This window comes from Eriocheir sinensis, chromosome 19 (assembly GCF_024679095.1).
Source record: "Eriocheir sinensis breed Jianghai 21 chromosome 19, ASM2467909v1, whole genome shotgun sequence".
In the NCBI taxonomy this organism is placed as follows: domain Eukaryota; kingdom Metazoa; phylum Arthropoda; class Malacostraca; order Decapoda; family Varunidae; genus Eriocheir; species Eriocheir sinensis.
Genome location: NC_066527.1, coordinates 20,301,410 through 20,318,909, shown reverse-complemented (window position 1 = coordinate 20,318,909; position 17,500 = coordinate 20,301,410). Strand labels below are relative to the sequence as shown.

Genomic DNA, 17,500 nt, shown 5'->3' with positions numbered 1-17,500 from the left:
ATCTTGCCTTCCCTTTCTCTCTCTTCTTGGTCTTCCTTCGTCTGTTCTTCTTGTACTAATGTTTCCTCTTCCTTTCCTTTACATCTCGTCTTCCGTCCTTAATAGTAACACGTTCATCTCTCGTTCTTCTTCACCGCGAGCGAAACGGATTGAAACTGGGAAGGTGTTGAGTGCATTTTGGTTCCTTTCCTTCGTCTGTGTCATATCAGTTTTTTATTAAAGTTTTGTTCTTTTTTCTGCACTTCATGTAGCTAGGGAGTTTGTCATGGTTATTTTTGTTTTCCTTTTCTCATTTTAAATCATTGTTTCCTTCCTTCCTTCCTTTCTATTGTTATCTTTACAAGTCTGTGTCGCATCCGTTTCTATGCGAAAGTTCGGTGATTTGTTCTTTGTTTTAATGTTCAGGAAAGTAAGTTATGTCATGGAGTCTTTCTTTAACCAATCGTTCGTTTCTCTTTGCAATGTCTCTTGTCTTTGTCACGGCTCAAAGACATCTGGCGTTTCCTTTATGAAGACAGGAGATATAATGATAAAACTAGATTAGCCTCACGAGAATGGTCAACACTTGTAAGACTGTCCATTCATCCTCCCTTCGCACTGTCTCATCTCGTCTTTGTCACGGCTCAAAGACATCAGGCGTTTCCTTTATAAAGACAACAGACATAATAATAATACTAGATTAGCCTCACGAGAATGGTCAACACTTGTAAGACTGTCCATTCATCCTCCCTTCGCACTTTCTCTTCTCGTCTTTATCACGGCTCAAAGACATCTGGCGTATCCTTTATAAAGACAACAGACATTATAATAAAACTAGATTAGCCTCACGAGAATAGTCAACACTTGTAAGACTGTCCATTCATCCTCCTAAGTGTGCCAGTCATTCCCCCTTTAGTTCATCCTAGGGCCATATTTTTAAACATTTCTGTGCCCAAGAACACGTAATTTACAAGTCTTTCGTGGGAGTTTAGGGCATTTCCAGGGGTACTTTTATGACCCTGGAGGTAGTCAAACATTTCTGTACCCAAGAACACATAATTTAGGTACTAGTCTTTCGTGGGAGTTTAGGGCATTTCCGGGGGTACTTTTATGACCCTGGAGGTAGTCAAACATCTCTGTGCCCAAGAACACGTAATTTACTAGTCTTTCGTGGGAGTTTAGGGCATTTCCAAGGGTACTTTTATGACCCTGGAGGTAGTCAAACATTTCTGTACCCAAGAACACGTAATTTACTAGTCTTTCGTGGGAGTTTAGGGCATTTCCGGGGGTACTTTTATGACCCTGGAGGTAGTCAAACATTTCTGTGCCCAAAGAACACGTAATTTACTAGTCTTTCGTGGGAGTTTAGGGCATTTCCAAGGGTACTTTTATGACCCTGGTGGTAGTCTGAGCCTTCTTCTGTACCGTGAACCTAAAAGAACACTCGTTAGAACTTGATTAACCTCCTTTTAGGCCTTTGGGAATAGTTGGAGTCTGACACTACCAACCTAAAATTCCACCTTCGCCACAAACGTTTAAACAGGCGAACAAACACCAACACCGTCACTTCTTATTCACTTCCCTTGCATTTCGAAGCTTCACAGACTCGAAACTTTATAAAGAAACACTGACACAACTGCAGGAGTTCTTTACCTTTCTCACAAACAGCTAACCAATTACTACCCTTCGTTGCGTGATGTTAAGGTCAAGGGTCAGGTCATATCAGGTCGTAAGTACCATAGGGAAGACTAGGGAACGAGTGACGGAAGGCGGAAGAAGATGCGACACTACCTCCCTTTCCAACGTCCAATCGCATACTGAGGTGAGCGCCAGAGCTGCCAATCCATCCAGTGCATTTGTTGGAGTTTCCCGCGGACTTCCACAACCCAAAAAGTAGCCCAACACAAGACCCAACAGCAACAACAACAACAAAAAAGAACCCGTTGAATGATTTTAAAGTATTACGGTATATGATTTGCAATATTAAAGGAAGTTGTGCCTGTTCCGTAGACGCCGAACGATCTTATAGTGTGACAGGCATTTCCCGCGGACCAGCGACGGAAATAGCCCAAAAAGTCCGCGGCGGGGGAAAAACAGCGACCTTGGTAATATTGTCTTTGTATGTTGTTGTTATTGTTGTTGTTGTCTTACCGCCACCACCACCACCACCACCATCACCACCATGGATCTTCATAAGCACCACCATCCTCATCACCACCATCACCATCAAGTTGACATCACCACCACCACCATCACCTTCACCACCACCACCATCCCCCCACTCCCCAACACCACCACCATCACCACTTCCCTTAAAAAGCATTTCTTCAACATTTTCATAACTCTCTCTCTCTCTCTCTCTCTCTCTCTCTCTCTCTCTCTCTCTCTCTCTCTCTCTCTCTCTCTAGCTTCTACGTCGTAACATAATGAGGTTAGCAGTTGTGTTGAGAAGCACAGGTAGAGGGGGGGGGAGGAGGAGGAGGGAGAGGGAAAGGGGGAGGGTGTGTGCTTGATGAAAGGGGTATGGGGTGGGGAGGGAAGGGGAGGGAAGCGCGTGAGAGGAGGAGAGAAAGAGAGGAGAGAAAGGTTGTTGGGTTTGAGAGCATTGGAGAGGAAGGATGTGCGTGAGAAAGTGCGTTGTGGATGAGTGCGTGCGTGCGTGTGTGTGGGTGCGTGGGTGTGGGTGTAAGAGTAAGTGCGTGAGTGAGTGCGTTGTGGATGAGTGGGTGAGTGCGTGTGTGTGGGTGCGTGGGTGTGGGTGTAAGAGTAAGTGCGTGAGTGAGTGCGTTGTGGATGAGTGGGTGAGTGCGTATGTGTGTGGGTGCGTGGGTGAGTGTGTGAGAGTAAGTGCGTGAGTGAGTGCGTTGTGGATGAGTGCGTGTGTGTGTGGGTGAGTGTGTGAGTGTGTGAGTAAGTGCGTGAGTGAGTGCGTTGTGGATGAGTGGTTGAGTGTGCGTGGATGAGTAAGTGAGTGCGTTATGTGTGTGTTTGCGTGAATAAGTGATAGGCTGGGAGAGGCTAGGAGGGAGGGGGATATAAGTGCGTGAGTGAGTGAGTGCGTGCGTGAGGAAGTGTGATGAGTATGAGTGAGTGAGTGAGTGAATGTGGATGCGTGGGCGGGAGGGGAAATAAAGTGCGTGCGTGAGTGAGTGAGTTTATAGAGTGCATGGGTCGGGTTGAGTGCGTGAGTGAGTGCGTGAGTGCGTGCGTGTGAGGTTATGTAGGAAAAGCGATTAAGTGTGAATAAGTTTGAGTAAGGTTTTGGGAGGGGAGAGATTCGTGTGTGTGTGTGTGTGTGTGTGTGTGTAAAATCATAAAAGTACGGCATTCTATAATTTCTCTTCCTCTATAATGATGCTTTCCTCTACCCCCCCTTTCTCTCTCTCTCTCTCTCTCTCTCTCTCTCTCTCTCTCTCTCTCTCTCTCTCTGATTGATTCTGCCTCAAATAAATTACGAAGTGATTATTAACGTGAAATCTGCGCATATAAATTGACATATTACTCTTATAACTCATCTTCAGCGTTCATTTTCACCAATATGCAACTTTCTCTTACTTATTTTAGTCTATGCTTGAATTTCACATTATTTTCATTATTATCATTATTACGAACATGTCTTTCATTCCTCTATTTTCGTATTGCTTATCTACCATTTATAGATACTAACTTTTTGTACCAGGAGCATCACATTGCTAGTTTTGAGATGATTTAATAACTACTAGCCTACTTCTCTCGTGTCCCAATCTACATCACATTGCTAGTTTTGAGATGATTTCATAACTACTAGCCTACTTCTCTCGTGTCCCAATCTACATCACATTGCTAGTTTTGAGATGATTTCATTACTACGAAGCTACTTCTCTCGTGTCACCATTTCCTTAACCATGTAATATAAACACCAACCTTTACTTGACTATACCAAACAATACTAGAAACATTGCATAACTAGACCAGGCACTGCAGTATGAAGAAGGAATACAATATGAGATCACAATTTAAAGATGCCAATTCCTAACTTATTTGAACTCTTTCAAGAGGAGGGTATCAGGACACCTCTCCTCCCGAAACTGACCTCTCTTTTTGGACACTCCTTTGACCTCTATTCAGGAGCAGTGAGTAGCGGGCTTTTTTTTTTCTGTACGTCCTTTGCTGTAAAAAAAAAAAAAAACACGCCTCCACACACACTCAAATCTCTTTCCTCAATGCCCTTAAAGAACCACAAGATTCAACAAGATTTCAAAACCTCTTTCATTCCTTCTTTTCCCTCTCAGTAACTCACCACAGACACCGGCCATCAGTGTCACAGTAACCACACATCAATCAGAATCACCAATAAGCCATAAACCTGTATGACATCAAGGGAAAGAGTGGAAAAAGGAATATAGCACTCACCGTCCAGCCGCCGTCCGCTCTGTCCTTCCATATGGTTGAGTGCTGATCGGTAGCTACTGACTATCCTTGCTCGAACAGTTGATTTCCCTTCCTTCCTTTTCCTCTATCCACCACAGACTCAAGGGCTAATGCGACAGAGATGAGCACTGACGCGATGCCCCAACTTTCCTTCATTACTCACTTCATTCCCCTTCGCCCAGCTCGTTATGGGACACTCAAACATGCGGACACTTAAAATTGATACCCTTCCGAAGCTAAATTGTACCAGTAAGGGGTACGCCTGGAGGGGCACAGCTCAGTGGTGGAGAGGTGCACTAGGTTACTGGGGCATATTCCAAGTACAGATCAATGATGGGTATTGGGGCATGGCTTCTGTGGTGCAATGCTTAGTTAGTGTGCCTGGCTACGAATTTGCGGGGCTGGGTTCGAATCCCTGCTCGGGCTGTCGGCTGGTCGATAAATGGGTACCTGGGGAAACCTGGGGAAGGTAAACTGAGATAACTCTACTCTATTTAGGAGCAGTAAGTAGCGGGCTTTTTTTTCATCATTGTTTCCTTTTTTTTTATGCCCTTGCACTGCCTCCTCTGCCTGTCCTGTCCTGTAGTAATGGGTTATTATTTCCCACCACAAGCTCAATGTGCCGGAGATGAGCACCGAGGTCACGCGCAGCTATAGCGTATGCCCTAACCTGACCTTTTATCCAGAGCAACCAATCACCGTCTCTTAGCTTTACTTGTTCCCCTCAATATAGTAAACGTTTGTCCATTGCAACCACTGGCCTCAGCTCCACCTTTGGCCATTAAATATACCCGTCTGCCCTTAATAAATACCATACAGTAATACAATACCCTAACCTGACCTTTTATCCAGAGCAACCAACCACTGTCTCTTAGCTTTACTCGTTTCCCCTCAATATAGTAAACGTTTGTCCATTGCAACCACTGGCCTTTACTTGTTCCCCTCAATATAGTAAACGTTTGTCCATTGCAACCACTGGCCTCAGCTCCACCTCTGGCCATTAAATATACCCGTCTGCTCCAAATCCTTCTCCGTCTCCTTCTTTACTTCATCTCTTCCTTTCTTCTTCCTCCCCTCCTTCCTTTCCTCCTTTTCTTTAATTTCCTGTCTCTAAATATATACCACACAGTAATACAATGCCCATACCTGCTCTTAATCTGCTTCCCTCACTGTAAACAAAAGAAAATCACTTCGTCCATAGAGTTTCGACAGTCTCAGTTATTACAAGTTATATTACATGAGGAAGGTTGTTTTCATATTAGTCTAGTTATTTATTTTTCAAGTCGTTTATTGAGTCATGAAGAAATGGAAGTACATTAATGAAAGTGTGAGGACAAAAATATATATATGTGTGTGTATACTCTCGTGTTTCGACAATCTCAACATTCACAACGAATCAACGCGGCCTAACATTATAAAAGCTTGGACGATTGCATTATTAAAACCCGTATCCTCAAACACTTCGAGGCTCACACACAAACACTTAAGACTTTCGTAGAGATTGTCAGTATTTCCATGAGGGGTAGTTTGATGAGCCTTGGGATAGTTTGACACCCACATGATGAGCCTAGGGATAGTTTGACACCCACATGATGAGCCTAGGGATAGTTTGACACCCACATGATGAGCCTAGGGATAGTTTGACATCCACATTTGATCAGGCTTTCGGTGAGGTTGTGGGTATTTCCATGAGGGGTAGTTTGATGATAGGGAGGGTAGGGATAGTTTGACAAGGCTTTTGCACCGTGAACCTGAAAAACACCGAGAACCTGACTAATCCTTTGAAGCCTTTGGAAATAGTTGTGAGCCGAAGTGTCTGAGAATATGGGCCAATTTAAAACCGACAAGGCCATTCACCCAGCCCTGTCCCTTACCATAGAATTACCCAGAGCCATAGAATAAGGGAGTTTGGCCACCATCACGGGCGCCATGTTACCAAGGGAGCCGCGCGAAATTCAAATTGATTCCGATACCTACAATTTTTTTTCTTTTTTGTGCTTTCGATACTTTTCTAGTTTGTGATGAAGTTAGCCAATTTCTCCTGTTCTATGGTTCTGGTTACCCACCTTTTAATAACACCTCCATATCACAATAGTATATTAGCCTAGCCCTATCAATATGGCACAAAATGGGCCTATTGCAGCCTTGTTTACGTGTGATCAATGTTTATTTTCACTTTTACGTATTTATCTTTTATTCTTATGGGCGTGTTGTAGTCTTTAATACACATGATCAATGCTTGCTTTTTATATTTATTTTCCTTTCATTTTTATGGGTCTTTTGCATTCGTTTATTTGTATGATCACTGTTTTCTTTAACTAGTTTTTCTTCATTATCAAACTAAATAGCCTCAAATGATCCCTGTACTTAGTTAACATTTTTTTTGTGGGTTACGAAATAAATAACTTTTTTTTCTATAAGCTTGTTAGCCTCTGTAAACAACTTTATACAGCAGCGCGGGCTAAGCTAAATATATATAAGCTCATCTAAGGGAACTAAGCTCAAATATTAAAAGCTATTAGAATAAAAAAGGAACTAAACATGGCTACGTAGGATATAGCGGTTCTGAGCCATGAAGGTGGTCACAATATTGGGAGCACCGTTGCCAGATTGTCGTGCTCAGAGCATAGTATTTACCTGTTTCTGACGCCTAACTGTTACCAAGAAACATCAGGATTAACTGTTTTAACGATAAATATAAATGTATCTAGTTATTGTGGCCCAGGAGACAGTTTTGGGGTCGGAAGTTGGTAAAAATAACAGTCTATTGTGGCCCAGGAGACAGTTTTGGGGTCGGAAGTTGGTAAAAATAACAGTCTATTGTGGCCCAGGAGACAGTTTTGGGGTCGGAAGTTGGTAAAAATAACAGTCTATTGTGACCCAGGAGACAGTTTTGGGGTCGGAAGTTGGTAAATATAACAGTCTATTGTGACCCAGGAGACAGTTTTGGGGTCGGAAGTTGGTAAAAATAACAGTCTGAGAGCGACAATCTGGCACCGTTGATTGGATGTTTCGCCTCGGCCACCAGGTGTTCCTAAGTAGTGCCTCAACACCCCCACGGGCTATCGAAAACCGGTGCTTGGGGGGGTATCCAAAAAGGCATCCTGGAAAATATTAGATAAAAAAAAAAAAAAACATGTATATAAAGTCCATTGAATTCAGCTGTTTGATTATAGCCGTACCGTTTTCTCTTTTTTACAGGAAAGTTAAAAGTTGGGAGTAGTAGGCTAATATTGTAGAGGGGGGGATCAGGTTAACATGGAGCTGAACTTTGGGGTATCGGGGCCGAAAAACTTAAGAGCCGTATTTTAAAACATTTCGGCGCCCAAGTTCATCTATTTGATAAGGCTTTCCTAGGAGTTTGGGGCATTTCCAGTTGTAGTTTTATGACCCTGGTGGTAGTCTGACCCTTCTTCTGTACCGTGAACCTAAAGAAACGCTCATTAGAACAAGATTGATGCCCTCTTTGGCCGTAAGAAATAGGTGACGTGAGAAGCGAAAGTTTCTTGTAATACCGGCCTACGAGCTCTTCTGACTTTTAAGACTTTCGCCTGACCTTTATAACGTTGCATAATGATAATAATTGCCCCCTTCACACTGTGCCGACTCTGGGCCACGACAACCCACCGATTAAGTCTTTATTGACAATGCAATGGTGTGGCTGCTTCGTCTATTTTAACCCAATTTTCAAGGCGAGCTTCATAATACACGAGTTGGTTTTGCTGATTTTCTTTTTCTATAACTTTTTACGAGTGAGTAATATGTCGACTCTGAAAATCCAACACTTTTAAACTAACTCAAGTCTCAAAACTGGAATTAAAAAGACAAACTAGCCACATGACTTAAGAATATTTACTACTACCACGTATGCAAAATGGCTTCAACATTGGTAGGCCTATATTTTTGCTAGCCTGTTTCCTATACCGAGTTAGTACGGGTTACGAAAGCGTTTAAAGCAATACCCATTCTCACAGTGACTAAAAAAACAGAATATCGAGCTTATAAATTAAAGCTTAACATTGAATATACAAGCTGACCTGATTCCTGTACCGAGTTAGTACGGGTTACGAAAGCGTTTAAAGCAATACCCATTCTCACAGTGACCAAAAAAACATTAAAAAAGAACAGAATATCGAGCTTATAAATAAAAGCCTAACATTGGAAGGAATATACAAGCTGACCTGATTCCTTTACCGAGTTAGTACGGGTTACGAAAGCGTTTAAAGCAATACCCATTCTCACAGCGACTTGAAACATAGATTATCAAGCCTGTAGCACTTTAAATATCTAACGTTATATAACCTGACCTAACTACACTAACAAACAACCTATCCTAACTATTTAACCTTATATAACTTGACCTAACTACGTCACTAACAAATAACCTAGCCTAACTATATCTAACTTTATATAACCTGACCTAACTACACTAACAAATAACCTAACTACATCTAACCTTATATAACCTGACCTAACTACGTCACTAACAAACAACCTAGCCTAACTATATCTAACTTTATATAACCTGACCTAACTACACTAACAATCTAACCTAACTATATCTAATCTTACATAAAGCTAACACTGGAAGGAATGCACAAGCTAGCCTCAATATTCATTCCGCTAGCTTGTTATAAAGGTTCGCATTCTCAACATTTCTCGGCTCACACACCCACCCTCACCGTTGCCAGATTATCGTACTCAGAGCCGCGCATTTACAATTTTCTGGCCCGTAAATGTTGCCAAGAAACACCAATAATTAACCATTTTATCGATGGTTTAATATGAAGCCAGTTTTGGGGGTGGAGGAGTTAGGTCGGAAATCGGCAAACAGAGGAGGCTGAGTACGACAATCTGGCAACGTTGCCCACATTCGATAAGGCTTTCCTGGAGGCTGTGTCAGTGTTTCCATGGGTAGTTTTGTGAGCCTAGTGATAGTTTGCACCATCAACGTGAAAAAAACACCTATGAAAACCCGACTGTATGGCCTTTGGAAATTTTTGTGAGAGCCGAAAGCGTCTAAGAATACGGGCCGATATCACCCTCAACCCATAGCATTCTCATAAAAAAATGTTATTGAGCTTATAAAACCTTTTAAGGCCTATCCATGGAAGGACTATATGCTAGCCTCATCAACTATTGGCTAGGTTAGATTAGTAAGGCAAATCTTTCCCTAGAACTAATGGCGCAGTATCAGAAAAAAATAAAGATAGCCTCATATCTTAACGAGCCTCAAACTGTATTAAGATTCAGTGGGTTTGTTGAGCTAAAGTGACGTAGAATTAAAAGCGAATTCTTGTAGCTACAGATACATCCCTACTTGTTCTTTCTTTCTATATAGTTTTGAAGATATGATAAGGTTCCAATAGTTACAGACGGGGATGGAGAGAATACAAGAGTTGTGTACTCGAATCCGAATACTTGAAATACAACGAATACGTGTACACTGAAATTGTTTTCGTTCGAATACATTCATGAAAACTTTTCATTGAAAAATACCTTCTTGACGTGGGTTAATTGGGTACAGCAGTGTTCTGAAGTTATGCAACAGTAAATTGAGCTCATGAACAATGACTAATGACTGGTGCCAGTGTTCAATAGAGAGGTGTCACACCTTACAACTTGTGAAGAACAACGGCAGTTATTTCTGATAGTAAATTTTGAAGTATTCGTGAGATAATTCGCAGAATACGAATATTTTTTCCTTGTATTTGAATATGAATGAGAATACTTTGATTTCTATCAATATTAATTCGAACACGAATGCTCCACCCTGGTTATAGACTCATTTCTAACTGATTTTGCTTTCTATAGTCTGAATATTGGACGAAATTTTTGGTTATAAAGAAAAAACATTTTCTTAACTGATCTCTATAAAGTTATGAAGATTCCATGAGATTCAAGCAATTATGGATAAAAAAAGAAATCCCAACTGTTCTTTTTATCCATAGTCTGAAGATAGGACGAAATTCTTGCTGTTGTACAGAAAACAAACTCACTCAACTTTCCTCTCAATATAGTTTGAAGATTTCCACGAGATTCTTGCACTTATAGAAAAAAAATAAACGATTCTTTCTTTCCATAATCTGAAGATTGGACGATATTCTTGCAGTTACAGAAAAAATAACCCATTCCTTACGCTTCTCTGTATATATTATTTAAAGATTCGATGATATTCTTGTACCTGTAGATGGAAAAAAACTAATTCCTTACCGCTCTCTATAGTTTTTAAGATTCGATGAGATTCCACAGTGAAAATAAAAGGTAAAACCGATACCACGCAAAAAGACTCTTGTAGTAACTGATAAAACTTCCTGTTTGTTCTAACCACGCGAGATTATATTAGTGAAGAGGAGATCGTGTCATGTCATTGCAACACACAAACACACACACACACACACACTAAAGTGATATGGTTTGACGTGTTTCATTATGTGCTTGTTTTTGCTTTCTCTCTCTCTCTCTCTCTCTCTCTCTCTCTCTCTCTCTCTCTCTCTCTCTCTCTCTCTCTCTCTCTCTCTCTCTCTCTCATACGAATATATATCCACAAAAAGTAACAATTCTATATATAATTATGATGCAAGCGCTAAAATCCAACGTTACATTTTTTCTATCAACACAAACGAATATTTCTTAGGCCTAAACACATTATCAATCTAAATTAAAATAAGGAACATAGAATTAAAATATGATAGTCAAGCATTGATGAAAGAAAACGTATTGAGCGACACTAAACAGAAAACGACAATGCGTGCTGCAGTGCCCTAAAATAATAATAATAATAATAATAATAATAATAATAATAATAATAATAATAATAGTGATATGTGATGGTCCTGACAAGCACTATACATGTTTTTTTATACCTTTCTCAATCTTTTTATATCAGTTTCATTTACTTCAACCATTTAAAAGAAAAAAATATATATATTGCTAACTCTCAGATCTACTTTTTCATATCTCTTTAACCCTCCTTAATACCACTGTCTTAAAACTGTCTAAAATCACTTAAAAATATAACTACCACCTGTCTTTTTAAACATCTCGTCACTTCAGTAAAATGTAAAGAAAATAAAGAAAACAGTAAAAGAAAAAGAATAAAATCACACGTCATTTCTTTCCTTTTTTATTTCCATTCATTATTAACTTTTTGTATTCATATTTTCATCGTTCTTTTTTTCTATCATCTATTTTCTTTCTCTGATATTTGCTTTTTTATCCATCGTTGTTTTCTATTAGTCTTTTGTTTTCTTTCTTTGTAATTGTTTTTCTTCACTTATCCATCATTGTTTTCTTTCTTTTTATAATTATTTTTCTTCATTAATCCATCTTTCCATTTCCATCATTGTTTTCTTTCTTTTATAATTATTTTCTTTCGTTTTCCATCATTGTTTTCTTTCTTTTATAATTATTTTTCTTCATTTATTCATCTTTTTATTTCTTCTTTATCGCTTTCTCCTTTCCTTTTGCGCTGTTGCTTCTACGCTTCTTCTTCTTATCGCAGTTTTCTTTTAAACAACTTTTTCGCCTTCCATTTCCCTTTCCTTCGCTAATCTGATTTTTTTTATTTTTTATTTCTTCATAATTATTTGCTTCATTTCTCCATTATTTCTTCATTATCCTTCTTTTCTTTTACGCTTATTCTTTTATCACATTTTTTAACAACCATTTCGACGTCCATTTCAATTTCGTTTATTCTGATTATTTTCCTTTTATTCATCTTTCTATTTCCATTTATCATTATTTCGATTTATGATTCTTCTTCTTCTTATCATCAGTTTTTCCTTTTATCAACTTTCTCGACTTTCATTTTCCTTTCCTCTGTTAGTCTTTTGTTTTCTTTCTCTTACGAACTCCATCCATATCACAAGTTTATCACCATCAACACCACCATCACTATTCATCTGCCAAGGTCTCCACAAACACCACATCACCATTCGCCTTCCCCACCACACCATTAGCTTCCACCACCACGGCGTTCTCCTTCTCCACATTCTCCACATTCTCCATCGTCCCTCCACTTCTCCCCACCGCATTCTCCTTATTCTCCTCTAGCCCATTCTCCTGCCCCTCCACCACGCCGTTCACCACTACCAGCTCCTCATCTTGCATCTCCCTCTCCACTAACACGAAGTCCTCTCCACAACATCCCTTTTCCATCTGCAAGACCTCCTCCTCTTCGGGTTCCCACACTCTCTTCACCACCCAGATCTCGTTGCGGCGTCCCAGAAGCTTGAAGGGCGGGTCGTAACCTACCACGAAGTACCGCTGGAAGTCGACGTTCTCCGCATCTCCGTTGTTGGTGATGGCTTCTCTCAACGCTGCTAGTTCTCGCCTCACCACCTCGTCGTTTAAGTAGCCCCCGAATCGCCTAAAAAAGTGAGGGTTGGTTAATACATTGGGTCATATTTGTAAACATTTCGCCGCACAAGGTCACGGAATTGGCAAGGTTTTCGTAGGAGTTTGAGACATTGCCAGCTAGGGGTAGATTCATCACCCATCTGGCAGCTTGATCGTTCTTCCGTACCGTGAACTTGAAGAAACTCTCATTGGAACTCGATAGATCCCCTTTTCGGCCTCTGGAAATTGTCTAAGAGTCTAATAGGGGTAGATTCATCACCCTTCTGGCAGCTTGATCGTTATTCCGTACCGTGAACTTGAAGAAACTCTCATTGGAACTCGATAGATTCCCTTTGCGGCCTCTGGAAATTGTCTAATAGTCCTAAGAATATCGCCCAGAGCCCTACGTATTCTTATGAGTACAATTATAAAGGTCACTCTTTTTAGGAGCAGTGAGTAGGAGGCTTTTTTTCACATTTGTTTCCTTTTTTTATGCCCTTGAACGGACTCATCTGCTATAAAAAAATATATAGTACCTAAACGAACGTGTGAAGGAAAAATGTAAAAGAAAACGGCAATTAGTAAAGTTCGAAAGCTCAGAAGAGAGGAACGCAAGGGAAAAACGTTCAAGATTAGAAAACGGCAATTAGTAAAGTTCGAAAGCTCAGGAGATTGGAACACAGAGGAAAAACGTTCAAGATTAGAAAACGGCAATTAGTAAAGTTCGAAAGCTCAGAAGATTGGAACACAGAGGAAAAACGTTCAAGATTAGAAAACGGCAATTAGTAAAGTTCGAAAGCTCAGAAGATTGGAACACAAGGGAAAAACGTTCAAGATTAGAAAACGGCAATTAGTAAAGTTTGAAAGCTCAGAAGAAAGTAACACAAGGAAAAAACGTTCAAGATTAGAAAACGGCAAATAGTAAAGTTCGAAAACTCAGAAGATTGGAACACAGAGGAAAAAACGTTCAAGATCAGATAAGGGAAGGGATGATAAGTTGATCAGTATAGGAACGGAAAGGAAAGAAGTGGAAGTGTACAAAAAAATTAAGATTCAGTTAATCTCAGTTCACCACTCTGAAAAGCCTCTCGTGGCATAGCCTAGTCTGTACTTTAGTTGGTTAGGGTTCATAATTATTTAACTGGTAGACTCTAGAACAGCCTACATTCGCCTAATTTTCATTTTTTGGTTAAGTTGGCTATTGCAAGATTAGAATGCCGCAATTAAGAGAAAAAAGGTAGTGTTTATGTATTGTAGGCTATCGTCCATAATAAATTAACCGGTAGACTCCGGAACAGCCTACATTCGCCTAATTTTCATTTTTTGGTTGTTTAAGTTGACTATTGCAAGATTAGAATGCCGCAAAAAAGATAGGTAGTGTATATGTATTGTGGTAGGCTATCGTCCATAATAATTTAACTTGTAGACTCCGGACCAGCCTACATTCGCCTTATTTTCATTTTTTGGTTGTTTAAGTTGACTATTGCAAGATTAGAATGCCGGAAAAGAGAAGAAAGGTATAGTGTATATGTATTGTGGTAGGCTATCGTCCATAATAATTTAACCGGTAGACTCTAGAACAGCCTACATTCACCTTATTTTCAATTTTTGGTTGATTAAGTTGACTATTGCAAGATTAGAATGCCGGAAAAGAGAAGAAAGGTATAGTGTATATGTATTGTGGTAGGCTATCGTCCATAATAATTTAACTGGTAGACTCTGGAACAGCCTACATTCACCTTATTTTCATTTTTTGGTTGATTAAGTTGACTATTGCAAGATTAGAATGCCGCAAAAAAGATAGGTAGTGTATATGTATTGTGGTAGGCTATCGTACATAATAATTTAACCGGTAGGCTATGCATGGAACAGCCTACATTTACCTTATTTTCATTTTTTTGGTTGCTTAAGTTGACTACTGCAAGATTAGAATGCCGCAATTAAGAGAAGAAAGGTATAGAGTATATGTATTGTGGTAGGCTATCGTCCATAATAATTTAACTGGTAGACTCCGGACCAGCCTACATTCGCCTTTATTAATTTTTTGGTTGATTAAGTTGACTACTGCAAGATTAGAATGCCGCAATTAAGAGAAGAAAGGTATAGTGTATATGTATTGTGGTAGGCTATCGTCCATAATAATTTAACTGGTAGACTCCGGAACAGCCTACATTCGTCTGCCTTCCCTCCTTCCTGTGACTTAATTAACTCTTTCACGAACGGAGTAGCAAGCAATTAAGGCCCCTTCACACTTGCCAATGATGAGGATATAAATAAGTGGAAAATAATGAAAATAACAACTATACTGATAAAAACAACAACACTATTAACAACTATACTGAAAAACAACAACACTAATAACAACTATACTGATAAAAACAACACTAATAACATCAACAACAGAAAGCAACCCCCTTGTCAACTACTACTACTACTACTTATATTACAAGTACTACCACCACTACAACAACGAATACAATACTACAACCTCAACAACAGAGAGCAACCCCCTTGTCAACTACTACTACTACTACTACTACTTATATTACAAGCACTACTACCACTACAATAACGAATACAATACCACAACCTCAACAACAGAAGGCACCCCTCCCCCCCTTCTCTCCCTCATCCCCCTTAACTCAGGTAACGACTCATCATCTCGCCTCACCTGACCAGGACCGCCATCTTCTTCCTCCTCTCGAAGAAAATCCGCTTGTCGGCAGTGGTCGGTGGCGCCTCCTGGTGGGACGCCGGCACCATGAACGCCATTGTGTAGGTGAGGCACGAGGAGGTGGAGGTGGAGGAGGTGGAGGGGGTGCGGAGGAAGGGGTTTTCGGTGATGTCTCCGTCGCAACAGTCGCCTCCTTCCTCGCCCTTGCTCCTCCGCCGCCGCCTCCTCCCCTCGTCGTCTTGTGGCTCGACGTAGGTGACGACTGGCGTGGTCATGTCTATCCTGATGTCTGTGGAGGGCGGCGTGTGTTAGTCCATCATCGTCATTATTACCTTTGTCATCGTCACCAGTAGTAACAGCAATAGTAGTAGTAATATCATTCATAAATAAAAATCAGTAGCATCATTTATTATTATTATTATGGTCGGTATTCTCAGACGCTCCCGCCTCGAACATCAACTATTTCAAAAACCCAAAAAGGACATCAATTGTGTTCTCATGAGTGTTTTATAAGGTTCACGGTATAGAGGAAGGGTCAAACTACAACTAGGGTCATTAAACTACCCCTGGAAATGCCCCGAACTCCAACGAAACCCGTGTCAAATATGTGAGCTTGGACACCGAAATGTTGAAGAGTATGGCCCTGGTCCCGCCCGCCGCTACGAGCTGACAGTTTCCAAGTAATCGCTGAGTGGCTTAATTAAACTACCCACATGCTGTCAGAAGGAAGACGCCCACCAACCCGGACTCTGGCGACACACTAAAGAGTAAAGAGGATGAAGTGGAGGGGAAACATGAGTGAAGCAAAATCGCGCCATTATAAACACTTGCTGGGGGCGACCATTAGGCTGGCATTGTTAAACGCTCCCACCTCCCACATCAACTACTTCCAAATGCCAAAAAGGAGGTCAACCGAATTTTAACGACTGTGTTTTTAGGTTCATGGTACAGAAGAAGAGTCAGTCTACCACCAGGGTCATAAAACTACCCATGGAAATGACCCAAACTCTCATGAAAGCCTCGTCAAATATGTGAGATTGGGCACAAGAATGTTTAAAAATATACCCCTAGGTTGGTATTCTTTGACGACCCTGTTCCTCACATCAACAATTTCCAAAGGCCGAAGAGGAGATCAGTCGGGTTCTAACGAGTGTTTTTGTAGGTTCATGGTATAGAAGAAGGGTCAGTCTACCACCAGGGTCATAAAACTACCCAAGGAAATTATTCAAACTCTCATGAAAGCCTCGTCAAATATGTGAGATTGGGCACAAGAAGGTTTAAAAATATAGCCCTTAGGCCCCATCCAGAAAGCCTACCTTCGCTACGAACTAAACGTTAAAAAAAATAATAATAATAAAAAATAAATAAATAAATGAATCCCTCTCCCACACACTCACTGGGTTCGTTCCTGCCGGAGATGTAGCTGAAGAGTCTCCTGAACATCGGCGTGACCAACTCGTGGCGACTGGGCCCAGACATGGAGGTGCACGCCCATTGCCTTGACGGGTATACTCGCTCCTCGTAGCCCTGTGTGTGTGTGTGTGTGTGTGTGTGTGTGTGTGTGTGTGTGTGTGTGCGTGGTATGGGGGAGAAGGAACAGAAGCGTCACGATGATGGGAAGAGGAGGAGATTGTGGAGGAGATGACATTGTAGTGAGCGATGATATGGTTTTTTTTTTTTGGGGGGGGGGGTGGAGGAGGAGGAGGATGAGGAGTTGGTGGAAGAGGAAAAGGAGGGGATGAATGAAAGAAAAGACGGAAGGTGAAGGAAAAGGGAAAAGAACAGGAGAGAGAGAGAGAGAGAGGAGGAGGAGGAGGAGGAGGAGGAGGAGGAAGAAGAGGAAGCAGAGGTGGTGGATGAGGAAAAGAGATAAAGAATGAAACAAAAGAAGAAAGATGAAGGAAGTTAGTATATAAAAGGAGGAGGAGGAGGAGGGAGAGGAGGTGGTGGAGGAAGAGGAGGAGGAGGAGGAAGAGGAGATGGTGGAGGAAGAGGAGGAGGAGGAGGAGAAAGAGAAGGAGGAGGAGAAAGAGAAGGAGGAGGAGAAAGAGAAGGAGGAGGAGGAGGAGGAGGAGGAGGAGGAGGAGGAGAAGGAAG

General features: G+C 41.0%; 2 protein-coding genes across 5 annotated transcripts in view; both read right to left on the bottom strand.

Annotated features, from left to right (window-relative positions):
- Window positions 1-1,777, bottom strand: part of LOC127001006 (golgin subfamily A member 6-like protein 22) — a 19,402-nt gene extending 17,625 nt beyond the window's left edge. Inside the window, exons 1-2 of the mRNA XM_050865181.1 lie at window positions 1,633-1,777; window positions 1-504 (exon numbers count right to left, since the gene is read on the bottom strand). The exon at window positions 1-504 is cut by the window's left edge and continues 35 nt beyond it. Of these exons, the coding sequence (XP_050721138.1) occupies window positions 1-2 (2 nt within the window). The 5' untranslated portion in view covers window positions 3-504; window positions 1,633-1,777. The remainder of the gene's footprint in view (window positions 505-1,632) is intronic.
- Window positions 1,778-10,827: 9,050 nt separating this feature from the next.
- Window positions 10,828-17,500, bottom strand: part of LOC127000903 (heme-binding protein 2-like) — a 26,759-nt gene continuing 20,086 nt past the window's right edge. For all 4 annotated transcript variants that reach the window (XM_050865020.1, XM_050865019.1, XM_050865021.1 and 1 more), the window contains exons 3-5: window positions 16,801-16,930; window positions 15,401-15,692; window positions 10,828-12,760 (exon numbers count right to left, since the gene is read on the bottom strand). In XM_050865020.1, coding sequence (XP_050720977.1) covers window positions 12,286-12,760; window positions 15,401-15,692; window positions 16,801-16,930 — 897 coding nt within the window. In that variant the 3' untranslated portion in view covers window positions 10,828-12,285. The remainder of the gene's footprint in view (window positions 12,761-15,400; window positions 15,693-16,800; window positions 16,931-17,500) is intronic.